The sequence below is a fragment of the Protopterus annectens genome, chromosome 11.part0 (genome assembly GCF_019279795.1).
Source record: "Protopterus annectens isolate FY-2018-M chromosome 11.part0, PAN1.0, whole genome shotgun sequence".
Lineage (NCBI taxonomy): Eukaryota > Metazoa > Chordata > Ceratodontiformes > Protopteridae > Protopterus > Protopterus annectens.
Window position 1 is genome coordinate 1,111,412,319 of NC_056745.1, and position 25,848 is coordinate 1,111,438,166.

A 25,848-nucleotide genomic window follows, 5' to 3' on the forward strand; every position below is an offset into this window, starting at 1 on the left:
CAGACCCCCCTTCATTCAGAAAAATCCCAGACGTTCCACCCAGTCAAAGGGATCAAGCAGCCTCAGAGGTTTCAAAGCTGCTAGGAAAAGGAGCCATCCAGTGTGTCCCTCAGACCAAATCGGATTAGGGACTTACTCAAAATTCTTTTTGGTGCCAAAAAGAACAGGGGACCTGAGACCCATATTAGATCTCAGCCAACTGAACAACTATGTACAGAAGTCCAAGTTCCGTATGGTCATGCTACAGTCGATTCTCCCAATGTTGGAAGAGGAGGTACGGATGTGCTCCATCGACCTCAAGGATGCTTATTACCATGTGAAAATGGACAGGGCATCCAGGAGTCACCTATGCTTCCAGCTGGGAGCCAGTCATTTCCAGTTTTGAGCCCTGCCCTTTGGTCTCACCACAGCCCCCAGGGTGTTCACCAAGTGTGTGGCGGTGGTGACGGCTCACTTGAGACGTCAGGAATTCCAAGTGTTTCTGTATCTGGATGACTGGCTCCTTACCGCCCCCACCAGGCATCAGCTAGTTCAAATCTGGGATGCTGCCATCACTCTATGTCACCAGTTGGGTATAACAATAAATTGGGAAAAATCTGCTTTATTGCCCTCGCAGCATGTCACCTTTATAGGAGCAGAATTAGACACCATTCGAATGTGAGCGTTTTTACCGCAGGAGAGGATCAGAGTCTTACAACAACAGATACACATGCTGATGCCCCTGAGGAAAGCGAAGGCAAGATGGGTTCTCCAACTCCTAGGGACCATGGCAGCAACTATCATGTTGGTCCCTCTAGCGAGATTGCACATGAGAATCCTCCAGTGGCTCCTCTTTGTTCAATGGTCTCTCCAAAGATTTCCACTTTCTCACCCCATTTCGCTCATGGACAGATGCAAGCGGGACCTCGGTTGGTGGCTTTGCACCAGCAATTTGGACGGGGGAAGGCCCTTCGTTTCACCCATCCCAGTTGCCATGGTGACCACGGACACCTCCCAGATGGGGTGGGGGGGGTTATCTTGGCAGGACAGTCCAAGGCATGTGGTAAGAGCACGAGATACATCTGCATATAAACGTCTTAGAGATGAGAGCGGTGCTACTCGCGTTGCAGGCAATTCCGAGTGTTCTTCCTCTAGGGATGATGGCAATACACTCGGACAACATGTCAGTAGTGTGGTATCTAAACAAGCAAGGGGGAACCAGGTCTTACCCTCTGTGCAGAGAGGCCATGCGAGTGTGGCAGTGGGCAATAACTTCCCAACGGTTTCTGGTAGCAACGCACATTCCGGGGAAGTCCAACGTGATTGTAGACAGGCTAAGCAGAGCTATTCTGATGCCTTACGAGTGGTCCCTGAATCGCCTGGTTGCAGAATGAATCATCAACAGATGGGGTCAGCCTTGCTGCGACCTTTTTGCCAGCCCCCTCAATGCAAAATGCAGCAGCTACTTCATGCTGATCCCCCCACAGGGGGAGTCACCCAGGGACGCTCTGGTTCACGATTGGCCCTCCGGTCTGCTTTATGCTTTCCCTTCGTTTCCTTTGCTGTCAAAGGTGATTCAGAAAGTGCAATCCTTGGGAAGCAGGATGATTCTGATTGCTCCACACTGGCCTCACCAAGTCTGGTTCCCCTTTCTTCAGCAATTCATTGTGGACACTCCCTGGATTCTGGATCCTCAACTGGATTTACTGACAAACATGTCGGGACAGTTCCACCCCTCCCTGATGACCCTCCTCCAGTTGACAGCCTGGCTACTCCACTTCCGTCATTAGTCAGACTTCATAAATTCTCACCAGAAGTGATTCGTATATTATCATCCTCTCACAAGCCATCTACTAGAAAGATTTATTCTAGTAAATGGAAGAGGTTTTCTATCTGGGCGCATACCCGAGGCATTGATCCTTACACAGCTCCAATCACTTCAGTCTTGGAGTATTTGTCTATGCTTTTCCATCAGGGTTCCGCATCGGCTACCATCAAAGTTCAATTGGCAGCGATCTCTAATTTTCATGTCGCTAATGAGCCTAGTCTCATGGCTCATAGAACATGCAAGGCTTTCCTGAAGGGTACTCTGTTGCTCCGTCCACTGGTTTCCAAACCAATCATACCCTGGGATCTCAATTTTGTTCTACAAGCTCTTACTTTACCACCTTTCAAGCCTGCTGCTATCTGTGAATTGAAATTCTTGACCTGGAAAACAGTCTTCTTAACAGCAATCACTTCAGCAAGGCGAGTTTCAGAAATTCAAGCCCTCTCCATCAAACCTCCATATGTAATCTTCAATAAGGACAGGGTCTCTCTTAGACCAAACCCTTCATTCCTTCCTAAAGTGGCTTCTGTGTCTAATCTTAATCAGTCCATTGAGTTGCCTGTGTTCTTCCCTCACTTTTCGAACAAGGCAGAATTTAGATTTCATCAGTTGGATGTATACAGACAATTATGCTTCTATCTGCACCGAACAAAAGATATCCGGAAGTCTGATCAACTTTTTGTTTCCTTTTCAGAAAACAGAATGGGGTCCCCGGTCTCCAAGGTCACCCTATCCAGATGGATATCTAGTTGTATCTCTTTCATCTACCACGCAGGAGGACAAGATCTGCCATTTCTGGTTAAGGCTCACTCTACTCAGGCTGTTTCTACATCTACAGCCTATCAGGCCAGATTGTCAATGGATGATATATGTGCTGCAGCTACTTGGGCTTCTCCTCACACATTTGTTTCCCCATTACAAACTGGACGTGGTTTCTAGGGGCAGGTCATCCTTTGGCTCCACAGTTCTCAGGAGTATTTTCCTATGAGCCACCCAGGATGTAGGTGCTAGGGATGCTGTCCCACGGGTAAGAATGTAGGGTGAGATAGGACTACATAACATCAAGAAGTTATGTACTCACCATAACGTTCGATGTATGTAGTCTATCTCGCCTCACATTCTTACTTACCCTCCCACCTTCCCCCTTCCAGGAGGATTTGGAGGTTAGGTTGTTCATCTGCAGAGTTCCCTTACTTGGCTTATTCTTTTACCTGGATGTTGTGTATGCATGGGGTACGAATGAGTTTTTGCAGCAAACTAGATCTGGGGATATGGAGCATTGCACCATGGGATACCTGCTTAGCCCAGCCAATAAAAGAATTTGAGCTAGAAAAGTCAGCCGAGTCGGAGCCAATATTCGGCTCCGAACCCACAGGTAAGAATGTGAGGCAAGATGGACTACATACATCGAACGTTATGGTGAGTACATAACTTCTTGTTCAAGTCCCATGATGATGAACAGCTACAAGTGTCATGACCAGTCATTTTGCAGGAAAAATAGGGCCTGTGAGAACGGTAATGGTTACGAATTATAGAGCGATACTTCTAAAGCTGTGTCACCAATGGATGCTGCAGTATATTAAGATTTGTGCCAGAACAGAGGGGGTGGGGTGGAAGAGTCCTTGATTTTGTGGAATATCCCTGATTTTGTTTTTTTTTTTTTTTTTTTTTTTTTTGGCACCTTATTTTTGGTCTGTTACTGCATGTGGCATCTGTCAAATCGTTAAATGTCCAATATTTTGAGTTTCACTCTTCATATCCTTCAGAAAATGCATGCTAATATAAAACCTGCTGTAATAGAAGTTTTCAAAGTATATAAGTTCAATATTTAAAATATGTTCCTGATTCTGAGCCTTTTTCCCTGATTCCAGCTGTAAGAAACTTTAGAGCTGTGCTACACATAGTGTAAGCCGTTCAGACTTTGAAATGTTTAAGTGCTTTTAAATATCTAAGAAAAGTTTTATTTGATGTAAATATCTCGTGGCTGACAATGCAGCACTAAGGCTAATTTAAAATGACCAGTTTAAGCTAACTCATACTGTGTTGTTTGTATATGTTTTATACCCTTAAAAAGAGAGATCCAGTATCTGTCTGCCTGGGACGACATGATAGATGGACCTCGATGCCTTGCCAGAGACGGCCTGCATCTGTCACCCCTGGGATTCTGGGTACTACACCCCTATAGTGCCTTTTTTAGGCAGTGTTCCAAAGACCAAAATTCCACTGTAACAGCTACAAACAAATGCAATCTGAGGGTCATGCTGCTCAATGCTAGAACTCTAAATCTCAAGATGCACTCGCTTGAAGTTGTCCTCAAAATGGAGAATGTCGACATCTGTGCTGTAATGGAGACCTGGTTTAAAGAGGCAGAAAGCACCCCTGCGCTGCCATGCTACAACTCATTCCATACCTTTCGGCCCTAGAATATGTCCGGAAGCTCCAAAGGTGGTGGTGTCTCCATATTCTTAAAGGATATGCACACCTCTAGACTGGTAGCCCAGCATAAATGCATCCGAGATACTTCAGGTGCAACTAACACTGGGTAAGAAGATGATACAATTCATAGCCTGCTACAGAAACCCAAACATGTCCCTAGACTCTCACTGCAAGTTCCTAAGCACCCTGAAATCTATTGAGGTTCAGCCCAATACTCTCATACTGGGTGACTTCAACTACCCTTCCATCAACTGGGAAAGCTATTCAAGTACCAATGTACAGGCCCAATGCTTTCTGGAATTTATCATTTCCAATACCCTGGACCAGCTCATTCTGACCCCCCACTAGAGGAAGCAACATCCTCGACCTGGTTATCACCAACGTGGGAGACCATTGCTCCACACCTGTAGTCAATTCCTCCCTGGTTAAATCTGACCACAAACTGATCTCCATGGAACATCTCACCTACACCCCACGCTAAGGTGACCACCCTAAAAAAACTTCTCTAAAGTCAACTTTGGGCTCCTAAAAACAGAGGTGGCTAACTTCTCGGCACCCATGCCAAAGGAAAATAGCTGCATGACTGCCAAATCATACACCAATACACTGTACAGACAAGTACACAAATGCATGAACCTTGCCATACCAAATAGAACTAAGACCAAAAAAAGGAAACCAATCTGGTGGTCCCCAGCCATCAGTAAACTCTACAACAGAAGGGAGAAACTGTTGCAGAAAAAAGTGAAGTCACAAGACTGGAAAACCTCCCTTATCAGTCTCATCAAAAATCTGAGATCCCTTATCAAATTCTGTAAAGCCAGCTATGAAGGCAGAATTGCGGCTGATACCAAAGACAACCTCAAAGCCTTCTATAGCTATATCAGAAACCTCAAAGGCAATACCCAGATATGCTCTGAGTTATTGCACAATGGCACCTCCCATATTGAGCCAACAGGTACAGCCAACATACTGGCCGACAGATTCAGTGCCAACTTTACCCACCCCCCCATTTCTGTGACACAGGTAAAAGCTGCACTGTCCAAAGCCAAGAATACAGCAACCATGGGACCTGCTAATATCCCTAGCTGCATCCTACATGAGCTACAAAACGAACTGGGACCACATCTGTGTGCCCTGTTCAATCACAGCCTTGCCTCAGGCTATATCCCCAACGAATGCTACAGTCATCCCGCTCCATAAAGTGGGAACAACTACAGACCCTGGGAACTATTGCCCCATTAGCCTGACGAGTCTGGTATACAAAGCTAGGGAGCACATCATCATGGACCTGCTTAACAAAGATGTAGGCAATCTCTTGACCCCACACAGTTTGGCATTGTCAAGGGGAGATCCTGCCTGCTGAACCTGGTTGACTTCTTCAAGGCAGTCACCAAGGCTGTGGATGAGGGTAAGGCAGTGCATACAGCCTACCTTGACCTGGCCAAGGTCTTTGATACCATACCCTACTCAGGTATCATTGAAAAACAACTAGCTATCAATCCTTATATCACTAGGTGGGTTGCAAACTGGCTCACAGACAGGACCCACAGAGTGAAAGTTGTGGATTCCAAGTCAGACTGTTGACCAGTCATGAGTGGAGTCTCACAGGGCATGGTCCTGGGCCCTCTCCTGTTTGGCATCTGCTTTTCAGAAGTCCAGGCCAACACAGAAGGACTTTGGCTGACCAAGTTCACTGATGACTGCAAGCTAGGAGTCATTATCAACTCCTCAGGTGATGCAGACTTCCTACAAAAGAGCCTCTCCGAGACCAATGACTGGTGTCAGAACCATGGCCTTAAGCTCAGTGCCAAAAAGGTGTCATCATCCCCTTTGGGAAAAACCCAGTTCCCATGAATTACCACATCGATGGTAGTCCACTGAACACAAATGGCATTATAAGAGATCTGGGCACCCAGGTCGACAGCCACCTCACCTTCGACCACCACATTGGCACTGTGGTCAGAAAGTCCTTCTATGTGGCACATCTTTTATAACCAAAGGTTTCGCATCCAGGAAGAAAGAAGTCATCATCCCTCTCTGCTCATCCCTCATTAGACCAATCATCGAATATAATGCTCCATTTGGCATGTACCTGACCAGAGACCTACAACAGCTGGAGAGGCCACAAATGTACCTAACAAAAAAGATCCTAGGCCTTAAAATGTCCTACATGGACAGACTCAAGAAACTTCAACTGTTCTCAGTCTCTTATCTTCTACTTAGAGGTGATCTCTGCTTGACTTACAAAGCCATGTCCGACCCAGCCCTACTTGAAATGCTACACCTAAAGAAATCCCAGTCCCCCATGCCACACACTCCAGAGATCACAACCTCATTACCACAATTAACAGAACATACTGGAGGGACAGGTTCATCTTCCAAAGACTGCCCATAGTCTGGAATAAGCTTCTCATTCATGTCAAGCAGAGCACCTTGCTGGCATTTTCAAGAAAAATCATGATGAGTGGATGGGTAACAGAAAGCTCACTCCAGGGATCATTCCAGTTGCCCTGCTGGATAGGGGCATTGTGAACTAACACTGGGTGGCAATATGCCTGGGCAATTTTTTGGGGCTAGGCTTGTAAAGACTCCATGGCCATTAGCCTAGCGCACATCTATGAACCTATGTTGAATATAAAGTATAGTATTCAGTGTTAATGAGCTGGCTACAATTATTAGCATGCTATGTGGTACACTGTTCTTTTAGAGAAGCCCCCGTTGAAATAAATCTCATTGAAACAACACTAAATGCCCCTTGTCTTTGTTACTTACTGTCTAGATAAACACTACAGTGTCTATGTTAGAGCTGTGAGGCAACAGCATTTCAGAATGGGAACCAAAGGGCACGTCCTTTTGGGTGAACTAAGTAGCTCCATATTTAATTGCATGGAATTCTGTGTTTAAGCATCCCAGTGTTAGCATGACTGAAGCACACCCTAGCACTATTTCTTTAGCCTTTTCCTAAAATTATCAGCCAAGAGAGAGTCTCCCTTGACTAGGACGTAGAATGGTTAGAATTAAAAACAAGCTGTTAGAAATACTGAGTTGCTGATTTTGATTTGTTTTATTATCGTAGGCTGGTGATAAAGATTTACCTTTGGATGAAAGGGGACTGGCAATTCCAAGTGATGCTGATTATGTCGACACATGGGAGGTAAGCCCAAGGATTTGTTTTAAGAAAGTTATAGTAAACATTGATTTCAAGATTTAATGCCCCCCCAACCCGCACCCCTTCATAAAATGTTCTGAGCTTTAACTTCTGGGAAGGATCACATTGGTTTTACTGGGTGCATGTAACTCGGATTGGGGGAAATGGAAGTTACAATTTGATATAGGAGCTTTAGATTGTGTACAAGTACTGCATCTAGATCCTGTAATAAACATGGTTTGATTCCTTGTTTCTGAGGATCTGAGTAAGTCTTTTAAGCAGATATTAGTTCCAGGCCACTGCTGAAACTGTGTCAAGTGGACTATGTATGTATGTACTTATTACATCTTTGATGCTGTCTTTAGTTGGTTAATTACATTATTAATGATGAATAAACAGAGGCAAGCCCTTTATCTTATATGAAACTTGATAAATGTAGCCAGGGACATTGCTTTATCTTTGCTCGTTAACAAAAATGTCGGAAAAAGTAGTCTACAAAGAGGTCTGTGATCATACAAACAATCACACTCTCTGCAATGGACAGCCTGGTTTCTGAAACGCATTCAGCTCCATGACTGCTGTATACATCGCAACTAACAATATATTTAATAATAGCAATTACAGTCAGATCACAGCGGGATTGTGTATTGCTGTTCACAAGGGCACTTGAAACTGAGTACAACCCTGTACAACTTTTGCAAAGCTCAGCTTTGGAGTAGTGCTATATAAAGGCTTAAAAGCTATTTTGAAAATGGAACTGTCTGGGTGTTTGCTAACAACTGTTTCTGATAGTAGCATTTTCAATAGTAGAGTGCCAGCTGGTTCTCTGCTCAGCACCATTCTTTTGTCACTCTCTCAGTAAGTGAAATATACTCAAGACTTTGGTGATCCCAGTACAGTTATGTACGCAGTTGACCTGCTACTCCTGAATTCCATCCCTGCAGCAGTAGCAGCAGCCAAACTCTAATAAAAACGGCAGGCATCTTTCTTTAAATTGTGTAATGAGCACATGACAAAAGGCTTCTGGTGAACAAGGGTGTTATCAGACATACTGTTTGTACTCTAATGATGTAATGCTCAGAAAAAAGTACTTGATACGGCTTTTTGTTCAGTCATATTATGTGTACAACTGGCTAAATAAATGCCTTCCACAACAGGTACAATATTGCTTATCTAAAAGCAATATCTTTAATAGTTTTAGGGGGGACAACTGAAAATGTTACTTTATTTGTTGCATTTATTAAGTGCTTGGGGGGGCAGCATTTTGAGAGATGTGTCCATTTTAAAGTCATAGATGTCCAAGGGGGATAGCACTAGAGCTTGTGAGTACAAAATGGAATTTGCTTGCTTTACCCCTGCTGGTGAATCCAAAAAATGTAATATCATGGTGTTCAATCTATGCAAAAACTACAGGGGTCAACCTCCACGGATAATAAACAATAATGAAGGCAGCCCTGTCCCAGAAATCAATGAGGAAAAGTGTCTTGGCATTCCTTTAGACTCAAACCTTATTTTACAGTCAGCATGCCAGTAATGTGGTCAGTAGGAATCTTACCCAATTAAAGCTGTGCTACCCATTTTCTTCTCCTCTAGACTAAGTTATCACCCCTAAAGTTGCATATGACATACAGCTGTTCTTGATGCATTCTTACTCCCAATGCTCACAAAGTACTGACCTCTGAAAATAAAACCCTACTTCCTGATGCTTGGACTCATCACTCTGATCTTTTGAAAGGCTTCCATTGGTTACTAGTAACGACTAAAGCAACCTTGTTACTTATACTGCTGCTCAATATAAGTAAACAAAACTGTGCATTAATAACCACAAGGTCCAATTGGTGTAACAAAACCAAATAAGCCAAAAAAACATCAAATCCAAAAGCTGAGAAAGACACGAAACTGCAAAACGGATAGCGTAGCTTCACTTTAATCACCGCTTTCGTCAAATGACTTCTTCAGAACCACATAACCAATACAAAAACCTAGAAGAATATACACACATCCTAATTAACAATATATTATCCAATTAACAATGATATGACATTTTAAAATCAACCAACTCATAAAAAATATATAAAAAACTAGGACCTATTTAATAAAACCACCACCTTATTTTCTAATGTACAATTTAAGATTTAAAAAAAAACATTTAATATTAATGGCATCATTCAAGCCAGGTCTTTTGTCTGCCTGTAACTTGATCTGCCATTTGGCTTTTCTCTGCTCCAAGTCATTAAAATCTTCCCCACGAATATCAGTGGCACATTGCTCCAAAATGGAGAACAAAAACGTGTTGAAACCAGAGCATTCAAAACTATGTTTATGAAGTGCATGATTTTTATCTTTCTTTTTTATATTATACATATGTTCCCTCATCCTTGTATTTAAATTTCTGATGGTCATCCCAACATAAAAATCTTGACAATTGTGACATACAGCGACATAAACCACCCCCCCTAGTTTTACAACAGAAAACACCTGGAACTCCTATAGTGTGGGGAATGTGTGGTAGCTGGATGTATGGTCCCTCTAAAATGTACCTCCACATAGCACAATCATAACATTTGCACATACCCCTAGGTTTGTGGCTGATGGGTAAACTGGTAATGTTTATATCCCTTGCTTTTTCGAACAACCCTTTGAAATTATAATCGTTTCTATAAACAAACTTAGGTTTATTTCTTACTGCATTTGATAAATCGTGATTTCCTTCAATAACCTTCCAATTACGTTCTATTATATTACTTATATTGATGTTGTCAACAGTTATACCCATACTAAAACATAGGGGTTCATCTTTGTTGGAAGTCTTTTTTGCACTGGGTATTAAACCCTTCTTCAAAATAGGGGGATATTTTGTCTCTCTTTAATCCCATATGTCTTTTGCTAACTCACTCAAAAAGGCATCCTGGTATCCCCTGTCTTTGAATAAGTGTATAATATATTCAAATTCATGTGCCAGCAGTTGAATTTCACTTATCATCCTTCTAGCTCTGATGAACTGACCCTTGGGTATGTTATTTCTAATAAATTTAGGGTGTTGACTGGTCGCATATTCATAACTATTCATGAAAGTCTTCTTCCTAAAAATGCTGCTATGGAATTTTTTGCATACATTATCCCATATTAACCGAATATCCAAGAAATTGACACAACTTCCTCTATCTCCCAAAACAAACTGTAAGAAGTCAGAAACTTCATTTAATTTATTACAAAACATAATGACTTTTTGTAATCCACCAGTTGCTATAAAAAACAAATAATCTATGAATCTCTTATAATATGTTACGTTAAATTCTATTTTCAAAGGTTCCAATATAGTGTGTTCCCACCACCCCATCACTATATGAGCAAAGGCAGGGGCTACTGGGGAACCCATAGCCACCCCCTTTACTTGTTTATAGTACTGTTTGTTAAATACAAAAAAAATGTTCGCCAAAAGCACTTCTAAGCCATCACAATAAAAATTAATTTCTGTGTTGTCCATATTGGTATATTGATGTAAATAAGCCCTGACGTAATCAATGCCCTTGTCATGGGGTATAGAGGTATATAAGGAAACAACATCAATTGTAAACAGAATATGTTGCTCTGGATCAAATGCCTCTTTCTTATTAACCACCTTAATGCTGTATAAAAAAATCCCAGAAAGCCTTTAAAAAGGAATCCATCTTGGAAACTAACGAGTTTAATAGTGCAGCAACCATCATGGAAATTCCATTAGTAACATAACTAGGAGCAGAGATAATGGGTCTGAAAGGGGGGGTTAGTTAGACTTTTATGAGTTTTGGGAATACCAAACATAATTCCCATTTTCGGATATTCCACACTGCAAAAATTATACATAGCCGAATCTATATTGCCACACATCAAATTATCATAAATCAGAAACATGTTTAAAACATTTGGTTATGTCACTAAATCCAACTTTAATGTATTCACATTCATTTTTTTAACATAACTCCCATCTTGTTAATATAATCACTTTGATTCATTAATACCAACATGCCGCCCTTGTCATTCTTCATTATTCTAATTTCTTTGTTGTCAGATAATTCTTTCATAGCCATTCTCATATCAAAACTTAAATTGTTGTAGTAATAATTATTTTTATGACCCAACATTTCCCTCAATTCTTTTTCACAAGAAATTTCAAACACTTGAATAGTATGTAACAATACAGGATTATAACAGAAATGTTTAAAAACATAGAATCACTTTCTTTGACATCTTTCAAAATGTACTTTAAATTCAATTTTCTCGTATATTTCTTTAAATCTAAAATAGTGTCAGTAATATTCGCCCATTTACTAGGGATAAAATTTAGGCCCAACTTTAATACTTTTGTATGCATATCACTTAATTCAAAACAAGACAGATTTAAAATGTCCCCATCTGACCTACTGTTGCTTAATCGTTGTCGGTGGATGATTCCAACATCATCCTTCCTTTCTTTCTCGTCGTTTTCTGTTGCTTTGGGAGTCTCTGTTCCTTCTCAGAACCTCCAAAAACTTTTTGCTTTGCCCCCATCTCATTTTCAACTCTATTAGTGACAAAATTAGATGCACCGCTCTTAGAGCTGCCATCACCAACAGTGCCATCTTCACACTCAGAAACACTGCTAATTTCACAATCACTGGCAGTTCCAAAACCTTCTGTTCCCCGATGTGTAACTTTCGTTTGGTTAAGGGAAGTCCTCCAGTGACTCTGTTTAAGGTGGACTAGCTGAAAAGTTGTTTTCCTTGTACCCACCCCACTGTAATTCTTTTTCTCATGCCTAAAAAAGATGGAATAGGCAGTGCCCATATTGTATGCAGCTACATCTCGTTCTAATTTTTTATTTTTCCTCTCAATCAACATTTTCTCATGTTGACCAATATCATTCAGTAAGGTGGCATGCTCAGCTCTTTCACAAAACTTAAACTGAAACTTAGCCTCAATAGCATGTTCAGCTTTAGTTATTTCCCCCTTAATGTCTTTCATGATGCTTCTATTTCACTCAAGAAGACGTTTCAAAAACTCAGTACCAGCGGAATTGAAAAATTGCTGCAATGTGCTGAAAAATTAGGCATCGTCATCCAAACCGATGCATACGGTCTCTCTCTTCTCTTCTTTGGAATGTTTTTTCATTAATTATTTCAATGACTTCTGTATATCTCCCAAAGTCTTCAACAGTAAATGAGTTAAATGGATATATGGAGTGGCTGAAATGCTATAAACACTCAAATCCGCCAAAGGATCAGTCTGAATCTCAGCCATGGCAGCACCAAACCAAAACTAATAACCGCAAAGTCTAATTGGTGTAACAAAACCAAATAAACCAAAAAAACACCAAATCCAAAAGCTGAGAAAGACAAGGAACTGCAAAATGGATAGCGTAGCTTCACTTTAATCACTGCTTTCGTCAAATGACTTCTTCAGAACCACATAACCAATACAAAAACCCAATAAAATATATACACACCCTAATTAATAACAATCTATTATCCAATTAACAATGATATGACATTTTAAAATCAACCAACTCATAAAAAATATATAACAAACTTAGGACCTATTTAATAAAAACAACACTTTATTTTCTAATGTGCAATTTACGATTTTTTTAAAAACATTTAACATTAATGGCATCATTCAAGCCAGGTCTTTTGTCTGCTTGTAACTTGATCTGCCATTTAGCTTCTCTCTGCTCCAAGTAATTTTTAAAATCTCCCCCACAAATATCATTGGCACATTGCTCCAAAATGGAGAACAAAAACTTGTTGAACCAGAACATTCAAAACTATGTTTATAAAATGCATGATTTTTATCTTTCTTTTTTATATTATACACATGTTCCCTCATCCTTGTATTTAAATTTATGGTGGTCATCCCAACATAAAAATCTTGACAATTGTCACATACTGCGACATAAACCACCCCCCTAGTTTTACAACAGAAAACACCTGGAACTCCTATAGTGTGGGGAATGTGTGGTAGCTGGATGTATGGTCCCTCTAAAATGTACCTGCACATATCACAATCATAACATTTGTACATACCTCTAGGTTTGTGACTGATGGGTAAACTGGTAATGTTTATATCCCTTCCTTTTTCAAACAACCCTTTGAAATTATAATAATTTCTATAAACAAACCGGTTTATTTCCTACTGCATTTGATAAATCGTGATTTCCTTCAATAACCTTCCAATTATGTTCTATTATATTACGTATATTGATGTTGTCAACATTCATACCCATACTAAAACATAGGGGTTCATCTTTGTTGGAAGTCTTTGTTGCACTGGGCATTAAACCCTTCTTCAAAATAGGAATTTATTTTGTCTCTATTTGATCCCATATGCCTTTTGCTGACTCCCTCAAAAAGCATCCTGGTATCCTCTGTCTTTGAATAAGTGTATAATATATTCAAATTCATCTGCCAGCAATTGATCTTCACTTATCATCCTGCTAGCTCTGATGAACTGACCCTTGGGTATGTTATTTCTAATAAATTTGGGGTGTTGACTGGTCGCATGTACATAACTATTCATGAAAGTCTTCTTCCTAAAAATGTTGCTATGGAATTTTTTGCATACATTATCCCATATTAACCGAACATCCAAGAAATTGACACAACTTCCTCTCTCTCCCAAAACAAACTATAAGAAGTCAGAAACTTCATTTAATTTGTTACAAATCATAATGACTTCTTGTAATCCACCAGTTGCTATAAAAAAGTAATTATCTATAAATCTCTTTTAATATGTTACGTTAAATTCTATTTTCGAAGGTTCCAATATAGTGTATTCCCACCACCCCATCACTATATGAGCAAAGGCGGGGGCTACTGGGGAACCATAGCCACCCCATTTACTGGTTTATAGTACTGTTAGTTAAGTACAAAAAAATTGCTCTCCAAAAGCACTTCTAAGGCATCACAATAAAAATTAATTTCTGTGTTGTCCATATTGGTATATTGATGTAAATAAGCCCTGACGTAATCAATGTCCTTGTAGTGGGGTATAGAGGTATATAAGGAAACAACATCAATTGTAAACATTATATGTTGCTCTGGATCAAATGTCTGTTTCTCATTAACCACCTTAATGCTGTCTAAAAAATCCCAGGAATCCTTTAAAAAGGAATCCATCTTGGAAACTAACAACTTTAATAGTACATCAACCATCATGGAAATTCCATTAGTAACATAACTAGGAGCAGAGATAATGGGTCTGAAAGGGGGGGTTAGTTAGACTTTTATGAGTTTTGGGAATACCAAACATAACCCCCACTTTCGGATATTCTACATTGCAAAAATTATACATAGTCGAAACTAAATTGCCACACATCAAATTGTCATAAAGAAAGTCAGAAACATATTTAAAACATTTGGTTATGTCACTAAATCCAACTTTAATATAGTCACATTCATTTTTAACATAACTTCCATCTTGTTAATATAATCACTTTGATTCCTTAATACCAACATGCTGCCCTTGTCACTCTTCATTATTCTATATTCTTTGATGTCAGATAATTCTTTCATAGCCATTCTCGTATCAAAACTTAAATTGTTGTAGTAATGATTATTTTTATGACCCAACATTTCCCTCAGTTCTTTTTCACAAGAAGTTTTAAACACTTGAATAGTATGTAACAATACAGGATTATAACAAAAAGGTTTAAAAAACAGAGTCACTTTCTTTGACATCTTTCAAAATGTACTTTAAATTAAAATTTTCTTGTACATTTCTTTAAATCTAAAATTGTGTCAGTAATATTTGCCCCTTTACTAGGGATAAAATGTAGGCCCAGATTTAATACTTTTGTATGCATATCACTTAATTCAAAGCAAGACAGATTTAAAATGTCCCCATCTGACCTACTATTGCTTAATCGTTGTCAGTGGATGATTCCGACATCATCCTTCCTTTCTTTCTCATCGTTTTTGTTGCTTTGGGAGTCTCTGTTCCTTTTTGGAACTCCCAAAAACTTTTTGCTTTGCCCCCTTCTCATTTTCAACTCTATTAGTGACAAAATTAGATGCACCGCTCTTAGAGCTGCCATCACCAACAGTGCCATCTTCACACTCAGAAACACTGCTAATTTCACAATCACTGGCAGTTCCAAAACCTTCTGTTCCCAGATATGTACCTTCTGTTTGGTTAAGGGAAGTCCTCCAGTGACTCTGTTTAAGGTGGACTGGCTGAAAAGTTGTTTTCCTTGTACCCATCCCGCTGTAATTCTTTTTCTCATGCCTAAAAAACATGGAATAGTCATGAAATGCCCATATTGTATGCAGCTACATCTCGTTCTAATTTTTTGTTTTTCCGCTCAATCAACATTTTCTCATGTTGACCAATGTCATATCAGTAAGGTGGCATGCTCAGCTCTTTCACAAAACTTAAATTGAAACTTAGCCTCAATAGCGTGTTCAGCTTTAGTTATTTCCCCTTTAATGTATTTCATGATGCTTCTATTCCGCTCAAGAAGGAGTTTCAAAAACTCAATACCAGCGGAATTGAAAAATTGCTGCAATGTGCTGAAAAATGAGTCTTTAACTTGAACCCCATTTGGACATTTGAAAAACCGCAAACCTTAAGAGACTATCCCCAATTCAATGCATTTCACAAAATATTTATTTTCAATGTGTAAGCTGTTATATTTTTTCAACAGTTTGTCTAAAAGTTCACATTGTTCTTTATAAAGAGACCTTTCAACAGGATTAACCAACCTCTTGTTGTTAGTGAAAGGATCGGCACAGTCTGTTAATACTGCTGCAATGTTCGCATAACTGGGAACCGGCTTTTCAGCCCTTTGACCTTGGGAATTATTCATGTCAAATGCCTTGGCAGTTGACTTTCTCGTACTGACCTCAATCACTGTTTGGGCATCGTCATCCGAGCCAATGCATACGGTCTCTCTCTTCCCTTCTTTGGAATGTTCTTTCATTAATAATTTCAATGACTTTTGTATATCTCCCAAAGTCATCAACAGTAAATGAGTTAAATGGATATCTGGAGTATCCGAAATGCTATAAAGACTCAAATATGCCAAAGGATCAGTCTGAATCTCAGCCATGGCAGCACCAAACCAAAATTAATAACCACAAGGACCAATTGGTGTAACAAAACCAAATAAACCAAAAAAAAGGTTTATTTATAATTAGGGAGTGTATATATTTTGTTGGGTTTTTGTATTGGTTATGTGGTTCTGAAGAAGTAATTTGACAAAAGTGGTGATTAAAGTGAAGCTACGCTATCCATTTTGCAGTTCCTTGTCTTTCTCAGCTTTTGGATTTGGAGTTTTTTTTTAGTTTAAAACTGCGTATTAGATAGCAGACTTACTCTTACTCCCTTATGGGCAACCCTGAAGACTCCTCATCTGCATTTAAACCTCTCTTCAGAACTTCTATAGGGGAGAGGGCATTAACCAAGTCGCATCTTTCCAGTTGGAATTACCTGCCAGTAGACATTACACACACTACCAACATTTAAGACTAACCTAAAAGAACATCTAACCAATGAAGCCACCTACACATGCCTTCAGGAGAGTAATTAAAATGGCAACATAGCATAGTCCACTGTTAATTATGGGTGTCTGTTAATTATGCTTGAAAATACTCAATACAGGTTTCCTTTTTTATTGATCTGTTGATTGACTGTCTAATAACTTAATATTTTAATTTTATAAGCACTGAATACCTTGCAGTGGTTTCTGTATATCATAACTATGTATGAACTACAATCTGTATCCACATTGCTGCTGTAATTTTATGTATTTGGCCTCAAAGAGTCTGATTTATGGCTGAAGAATGTCTCTAACCAGCCCACTTACCCAGTTATTAAGTTGACATACATTTTAAGGTTTTCCCTTAAATAATTTAAGGAAGCAAAATTTGATAGTTCTAATTAAGTAAATACACATTGATATTGCCATGGACATGACTTTTATAGTTATTTAAAAATAAGTAAAAATAAATCTAATTTGCAATTATAAATTAGTTTTGCATGAGCTGATACTTTGGAAACTTCCATTATAACTTCCAGTTATTACTGTGGCTCAGTTATAATTTATTTTAGTGCACGTGTATAGCAGCATAACATATCAACTACTAGTGTAGGTTATGAATTAATTAAACTTTTTCTTAATATTTTCCAAGTTCTAATTTCCATTTATTGCTGTGGTATAGTTATAACAAATTTAAAATCAATTGTAAGCATTTCAGTGCAGTACCCCAAATAATGGACTACTGGGTTTACAAGTACAGAATATAAAACGAAATAAAAGTTCAGGGGAATAAGAACTAGGTACTAAAATGCCAGCTTCATGGAATGCCATGTTTTTCCAGTACACTGCATTACAGAGTCATATTGTTGTTGTATGGAATAATCAGTGAGGACAGAAATTATCCATTCTTCCAGGAAAAATAAATTCACAATCTGTAATGCTATAAGCTAGCAAAATGTTATACTGTTTTGATCTTCCGTGCATATGGAAATGCGAAGAACAGATTTTGCTTGCTTATATTAATGAATTGGTGCATATACTAGTATGTACTGTGATTACCCAGAAATCCTGCTGTTCCATACTCATTTCTGCAGTGCAGTTTATGATGTACTGTGGTACAACCCTTTGGCAGAAAAAAGTGGAATTTAGCATCAAGGAAGATGGACTGCATAAAGTTGAAAACGCAATGCTAAGTCATTTCAGCAGCTAAATCAGTTTTACCTGATTGATTTGTATACATGAGATTTATGTAAGCTGCCTCTGCTGCATTATTATTATTATTATTATCCATGCCTGGAAAAGGTCCTGTGCTTTGATCAGTCTAAATGCATGAATAACATAATCCAAACTGACAGGAGGAACATTAATGTCAGATAGTGTATGGTAGAGGACACTTGAAAGGCCTGTTTTGTGAGCTTGTTAATTAGATGTTGAGGTTTTTTTTTTTTGTGATGGTAGAGTTTTGCCTTCTTCATTCTCTGTGCACCAGGGACAAGCATTTTGTCTACAGAGGCATTTAGGTTCATAGGTTCGAAGGTAGGTACTAGGCTATCTGCCCAAAGGCATTTATAAGCCTAGCCAGAATGTGTTGGCTTTCGCCACTCCCTTAGATTAGTTCCCTGTGCCTCTGTCCAGCAGAGCCACTGAAGCGATCCCCGGGGTAAACTTTCTGTTTCCCATCCACTCATCAAGGTTTCTCTTGAAGAGTGTTAGTGAGGAGCTCTGCCTAATGTAGATTGGAATCTTGTTCCAAAGCATGGGAAGTCTCTGGGGCAGGAATCTATCCCTCCAGCACGTCCTATTTATTGTTGTGGTGAGGTTTAGATCCCTAGAGCGTGTGGCTTGAGGGGATATGGTTTTCTTTAGGTGGAGCATGTCCATCAATTCTGGGTTGGACATGGCCTTGTATGTCAGGCAGAGATCACCTCTGATTAGGCGGTATGCAACCGAGTACAGCTGGAGTTTCTTCAGTCGAGCTGCATAGGGCATCTGTTTGAGGCCAGTGATCCTTTTGGTGAGGTACTTCTGTAGTCTTTCCAGCTGTTGCAGGTGCCTTGTAAGGTACATCCCAAATGGGGCATTTTACTTTGCAATGGGTCTGATGAGTGATGAGTAGAGGGGTACAATGACCTCTTTTGATCTGGATGCGAACCCTTTTGTGATTAGGTGGGCCACATAGAAGGATTTTCTAACCACTTTGGCAATGTGATTATCAAAGGAGAGACTACTATCTACTTGGGTCCCCAGATCCCTTATTATGTCTTCCGTATTTAGGGGATACCACCTATGTGGTAGTTTGTGGGTACTTTGTTTTTTCCAAAGGGGATGACTATACACTTTTTGGCATTTAGCTTGAGGCCATGATTTTGACACCAGGTATCTGTCTCAGTGAGAACCTTTTGGAGGATGTCTGTGTCAGCCAGAGAGTCAATTATAGCCCCTAATTTGCAGTTGTCTGCAAACTTGGTCAGCCATAGTCCTCCTGTGCTTGCCTGTACCTCTGAGAAGTATATGCCGAACAGGAGGGGTCCTAGAACTGAGCCCTGGGGAATGCCACTTGTAACCGGTTTAGAGTCAGACCTAGCTCCTGCAACTTTCACCATGTGGGTTCTGTCCGTGAGCCAGTTGGCAACCCATCTTGTGACATAGGGGTTTTTGAGAGACCTAGGTAGGCTGTGTATCCCACCTTTCCCTCATCTATAGCCTTGATAACTGTCTCAAAAAAGTCCACCAGGTTTAGAAGGCATGATCTGCTCTTAACAAAGCCGAACTGGGTAGGGTCCAGTGTTTGGAGGTTCCCAATGTCTCTCTTAATGAGTTCCATGATGATGCGCTCCATAGCCTTGCAGACCAAGGTAGTCAGACTTATAGGGCGATAGTTCCCAGGGTCTGTTGTGGCTCCACCTTTGTGGAGCGGAATAACCATTGCTGTGTGTGACTCTGTGGGTACATAGCCTGTGGAGAGGCTGAGTTTGAACTGTGTGTTTAGGTGAGGGGTTAGTTCGTCGTTGAGCTCGTGTAGGACACAGCCTGGGACACCATCCAGTCCCATTGATGCTGTGTTTTTGGCTTTGGAGAGGGCTGTTTTAACCTGAGTGTCTGTGATTTCAGGGGTTCTACATTCTTCTGGTATGGTCATGGGCCCTTTTGGGGGTGAGAGGGGGGTGAAGTTTGCACTGAACCTGTCTCTCAAGATGTTGGTGATATCAGTCGGTTCAGTGTATTTTGTGCCATTCTGCACTAACTCTGAGCAGATCTGAGCATTGAAACGTAGATTCTTGACATAGCTAAAGAATGACTTGTGGTTATTTTTGGAGTCCTTGGCAATTTTGCTTTCGAAGCTAGCCTTGGATGATTTTATGAGGGATCATAGTTTCTTGCTGATACTGATCAGAGATGTCTTACCTTCTTGGGATTTTGCCCTTTACTGTACTAGTTTCCTCCTTCTGTTGTATAGCTTGTTTATGGCATGGGTCCACCAAACTGTTTTCCTTTTCTTGGAGGAGTGAGTCTTGGTTTTGCTTTGGATAGCACAATCCATGCATTCTTGTTGGTGCTCGTAGAATGCATTAGTAAAGGATTTTGCAGCTTGGATAGTGTAATCCTTTAGCATGGGGGCTTAGAAACTTTCCACCTCGGTCTTAAGTAACATGAAATTTGCTTTTTAAAAGTATTTCATGGTGGTTTCCTTGACCGGGGTGGGGACGGAATGTGGATATCCAAAGTGATTTGTTTATGGTCAGATCTAACCAGCAGGGGTTGACCTCCAGTGTGGAACACCGGTCGCCCATGTCGGTGTCACCTCTGGTGGGAGTGTTGACCAGTTGATCCAGGGAGTTTAAGTTTATAAAGTCTAGGAAATTTTGGGCAAGGGAGTTAGTACTTGAGTAGTTCTCCCAGTTAATGTTTGGGTAATTGAAATCACCCACTATTAGGGTGTTTGGTAGGACCTTTATCTTTCCCAGTGTTTCCAGAAATGCAGAATGGGGGTCCTGGGACATGGTGGGTGATCTGTAGCAAGCTACAATTTGAATTGCAGTTTTGCCCATTGTTAGTTGCACGTGGATGATCTCTGAAGCATCATGCTGTGTCACTAACCTGTAGGTGTGGGTATCCTTAATGAATATGGATACGCCCCTGCCTTTTGTATTTCGGTCCGGGTTCTGTGGCCGAAATGTATGGTATGAGTTGTTGCCTGTTGGTGTTGGGGTGCTCTCTGGAGCCTTAAACCAGGTTTCTGTTACTGCACATATATTGATTTTCTCCATACTGAGGAGTGCCTCGACTGCATGCATTTTGAAGTTTAGACTTCTGGCATTGAGTAGCATTACCCTCAGTTTTTTGTTACATGTGCTATTTATGGCAGTGGTTTGTCTTTTGAGCCTTGCCTAAAAAAAGCACTATGGGGGTGGCAAGAGCCTTGGCCAGTATTCAAAAGCCTAAGGGTGACAGGTGCAAGCCGTCTCTAGTGAAGCAGCATGGCTTGTTGAGCATGTCATCCCAGGCGGATAGACACTGGATCCCCTTTGAATGCCACCAGAAACTTAGCCAATTGTTGAAACTGATAATTTTTTCTTTATACCGTGGTATCATTCTTGGTGAGGGCAGGATGCTACTCAGGGTCAGGGTCATACCGGCCTGGGCTACGTGATCAGAGAGCTCTTCCATGTCTCTTTTCATGTAGTCCAGGGAGGTACGGCTCAGGTCATTCACACCAACATGGACAATGACAGAGTCATTTTTGTACTTGTTCTGGAGTGACCTGAGTGCTTGTGTTATGTGGCAGATCCTGGCACCCGACAGGAAGCTAACAGTAACCTTCTCCTTGTATAGCCTAGTGAGTGTGACGTCAGTGTGCCTGACTATAGAGTCACCTATTACTAGTGTGTTGGGTATGTTATTTTGCCTTAAGAGCTGTGATTGTGTGGCACACTGGTTTTGTGCAGTATGTCTTTTCCACATTGTAACGTAGAGGGATATCCTTGGCATATTTTGACGAGGCTCCTAAACCGAGACACAGTCTATTAAAAAATGTATAAAAATTTTGTTTACTCGTCTTTTACCTGTTTTAGCATTGCCATAGTAAGTAGTCATGTTTCCACTCATGAAAGCTGTAATTGTGCCAAGTGTGTTTCTTTCTTATTTTTATTGTTCAGTGTTAAAAAACTGATTGAATTTTGCTTTAAATAGGCCATGGAAGAATTGGTGGATGCGGGCATGGTAAAAGCCATAGGAATCTCTAACTTCAACCATGAACAAATAGAGAGGATCTTGAACAAACCAGGACTGAAATACAAACCAGCCAATAATCAGGTATATGTCGCCACAAAAGTGGTAATTTTATCAAGAATTAGTGTCTTATTCACAGATTGAGACAGTGAATCTAGGTCTACTAAATATATGATCATAAGTGGACTGCATTTAGAGAGTATCCTAAAAATACTACTTAGCCCAATCAGTGTTTGAGAAAGTCAGTTATGAGTAACACAGTAAATTAAATTGTTCAGCAAACATAATTGCCACTAATCTCTCCTACTTCTATTTCTTGGTCACTGTATGTGAAGATACAAGTATTTTCTTTTGGTAAATTGTCCTTTTTAGCACAATGATCCATTATAAGCCAGCCCTTGCATCAGTTTGAAGCTAACATTTTTATTTCATTATCTGTTGTTTTTTATCTGTATTTCATAGCTGGAGGCAAGCTCTTTTCTCATTGCAAAGACATTGTAATCTGTGAAGGCAGCCAGTTTAAAGGTGTGAATTGGAGTCATTTGGCTGTTATTGCTTAATAAATTGATGCCTGTTGGCATTTGCACCTCATCAGAAGGAATAACAGAATTAATTTAACCCTCCTGTTTGTGACAGTAATTAAGTTTATTCTTTAAAAAAGTGTTGCAGCTCCAAAGTATTGTATAGGCACAAGACCAATGAAATTTTATATGTGATACAGTTTAAATTTTCAAACTATATTCAAGCAAAAAAATAATCTGAGCCTTAGTCATTTGTGAAGCTTATACCTCATGTACGCATCATGTCAGAGGAACAGGAGTATGTTTGGGTAGCAGCAAATGATTCAACATTAATTCACCAAAAGAAGGCATAGTCTGAAATGACAGCTTAATTTTGTTTGTTATAGGTGGGATAACATAGGTTCATAGGTTGGTACTAGGCTATCGGTCCTAGGGCCTATACAAGCCTAGCCATAACAATTCTCTGGCTATTTCTTCCCACCGTATTTACTTCCCTGGACCCCTGTCTAGTAGGGTGACTGACGTGATCCCCGGGATGAATTTCCTATCTCCCATCCAATCATCAAGGTTCCTTTTGAAGAGGGCCAAAAAGGCCCTCTGCTTGACATGTATGGGCAGTCTATTCCAGAATCTGGGGAGTCTCTGGGTCAGGAACCTATCCCTCCAGCATGTTTTGTTCATTGTGATGACAAGGTTTAGATCCCTGGAGCATGTGTCTCTGAGGGATTGGGATTTCTTTAAGTGTAGCATGTCCAACAGCTCTGAGTTTGATATGACCTTGTATGTTAAGCAGAGATCGCCTCTGAGTAGATGATATACGACCAAGTATAGGTGGAGTTTTTTTTAGACGGTCAGCATAGGGCATCTGCTTTAGGCCTGTGATTCTTTTAGTGAGGTATTTCTGCGGCCTTTCCAGTTGTTGCAGATGTCTTGAGAGGTACATACCAAACGGGACATTGTATTCTATAATGGATCAAATGAGGGATGAGTACAGTGGGACAATGACCTTGTTTTTTCTGGATGAAAAGTCCTTAGTGATGAGGTGTGCCACATAGAAGGATTTCCTGACTGTTGTGGCGATGTGGCTAGCGAAGGTGAGACCACCGTCCACTTGCGTCCCTAAGTCTCTTATCACACTTTCAGTGTGTAGTGTACTGCCACCTATTTATATTACATATTTTTTCCCAAAGGGGATAACTATACATTTCTTGGCATTGAGCTTGAGTTCATGGTTCTGGCACCAAGCATCTGTTTCTGTAACGCTCTTTTGTAGAATATCCACATCATTTGAGGATTCAATAATGGCTCCCCAGTTTTTAGTCATGTGCAAACTTTATTAGCCAGAGTCCCTTAGTGTTGGCCTGTACTTCAGAGTAGTAGATGCCAAACAAGAGCGGTCCCAGGACTGAACTCTGAGGGACTCCACTTGTCACTTGTCTGGAGCTGGATTTGGAGTCGGCCACTTTTACAGTGTGGTTTCTGTCGGTAAGCCAGTTGGCAACCCATCGAGTAAAGTAGGGATTAATGCTCAGCTTAGTAAGTTTATCTATGATTCCAGAGTGGGGGATGGTGTCGAAGGCCTTGGCGAGGTCCAGATAGGTGGTCCACCTTACCCTTGCCCACGGCTCTGGAGACTGATTCAAAGAAGTCAATCAGATTCAAGAGACAAGATCGGCCCTTCACGAACCCAAACTGAGGTCCAGTGTTTGAAGGTTGCCAATGTCTTTGTTTATAAGTTCCATGATAATACATTCCATGGCCTTGCAGATCAGTCGCGTCAGACTGATGGGGTGGTAGTTCCCAGGATCCAAGGTGGATCCCACCTTGTGGAGTGGGATAACTGTAGCTGTGCGCCACTCAGTGAGGTGAGGCTATGATTAAACATGACACTTAGGTGAGGTGCCAGTTCATTTTGTAGTCAATGTAGTACACAATCTGGGATGTTGTCTGATACCATGGATGTTGTATTCTTAGCTTTGGAGAGTGCGTTTTTTTACCTGTGTGGCCGTTATTACTAGAATTTGGCAATCTTTCGGTATTGAGATGGGCCCTTTAGGGGGTGAGAGGGGGGTGAAGTTTGCACTGAATCGATCTGCCAGGATATTGGCAATATCTTTGGGATCAGTATATTTAATGCCATTCTGTTGTAACTCAGAGCAGGTCTGAGAATTGCCATTTAGATTCTTGACATAGCTATAGAATGCCTTGTGGTTGTCTTTGGAATCTTTGCCAATTTTATTTTTGTAACTAGCTTTGGAGGATTTTATGAGGGATCTCAGCTTCTTACTGAGGCTGTTAAGGGAGTTTTCTGCATCCTGGGATTTTTCTCTTTTCTGCAACAGTTTCTTCCTTTTGTTGTAAAGTTTGTTTATGGCAAAGGACCACCAGATTGGCTTCCTTCTTTTGGAGGAGAGCATCTTGGTTCTGTTGGGGATGGCACGATTCATGCACAAGTGGATGTGCTCATACAGTGCCTTAGTGCAGGATTCAGCAGTTGAACTTTCAGTTCCCGTCTGCATGGGTGTCATGAAGTTTGTCACTTCTGACTTGAGTAGCATGAAGTTGGCTGTAGAGAAGTTTTTTTATGGAGGTTTCCTTACTGGGGGGTGGGGGTGGGATGTGGATGTCAAGGGTGATTAGCTTATGGTTAGGCCTGACCAACGAGGGGGTGATCATAGGTGTGGAACATCGATTTCCCATGTTGGTAATGACCAAGTATAGGATATTGGAGCCCCTGGTGGGACTAAGGATTAGTTGATCCAGGGCATTGGCATTGATGAATTCCAAGAACCGTTGGGCAAACGGGTTGGTACACGAGTAGTTTTCCCAGTTAATGGGAGGGTAGTTGAAATCACCCAGTATTAGTGTGTTTGGTTGTATTTTAATATTTTTCAGTATGTTTAGAAAGGTGTAGTGAGAATCTTGGGGCATGATGGGAGATCTGTAGCAAGCTACAATTTGGATTGCAGTCTTACCTAGTGTTACTTGCACCTGGAGAATTTCAGATGCATTGTGTTGGGCAACTAGCCTGGTGTTGTGAATATCCTTGGTGAATATGGACACTCCTCCACCTTTAGTATTTCGGTCCTGGTTTGGTGGCCAAAAAGTGCTGTAAGAGTTGTAGCCTGGTATTGCAGGGGTGCTCTCTGGAGCCTTGAACCAGGTCTCAGTTACTGCACAGATATCGATGTTCTCCATTTTTATGAATGTCTCG

General features: G+C 40.6%; 1 protein-coding gene across 1 annotated transcript in view; it reads left to right on the forward strand.

Annotated features, from left to right (window-relative positions):
• Positions 1–25,848, forward strand: part of LOC122815717 (aldo-keto reductase family 1 member B1-like) — a 333,761-nt gene that overhangs the window by 76,549 nt on the left and 231,364 nt on the right. The window contains exons 4-5 of the mRNA XM_044088465.1: positions 7,320–7,397; positions 22,075–22,197. Of these exons, the coding sequence (XP_043944400.1) occupies positions 7,320–7,397; positions 22,075–22,197 (201 nt within the window). The remainder of the gene's footprint in view (positions 1–7,319; positions 7,398–22,074; positions 22,198–25,848) is intronic.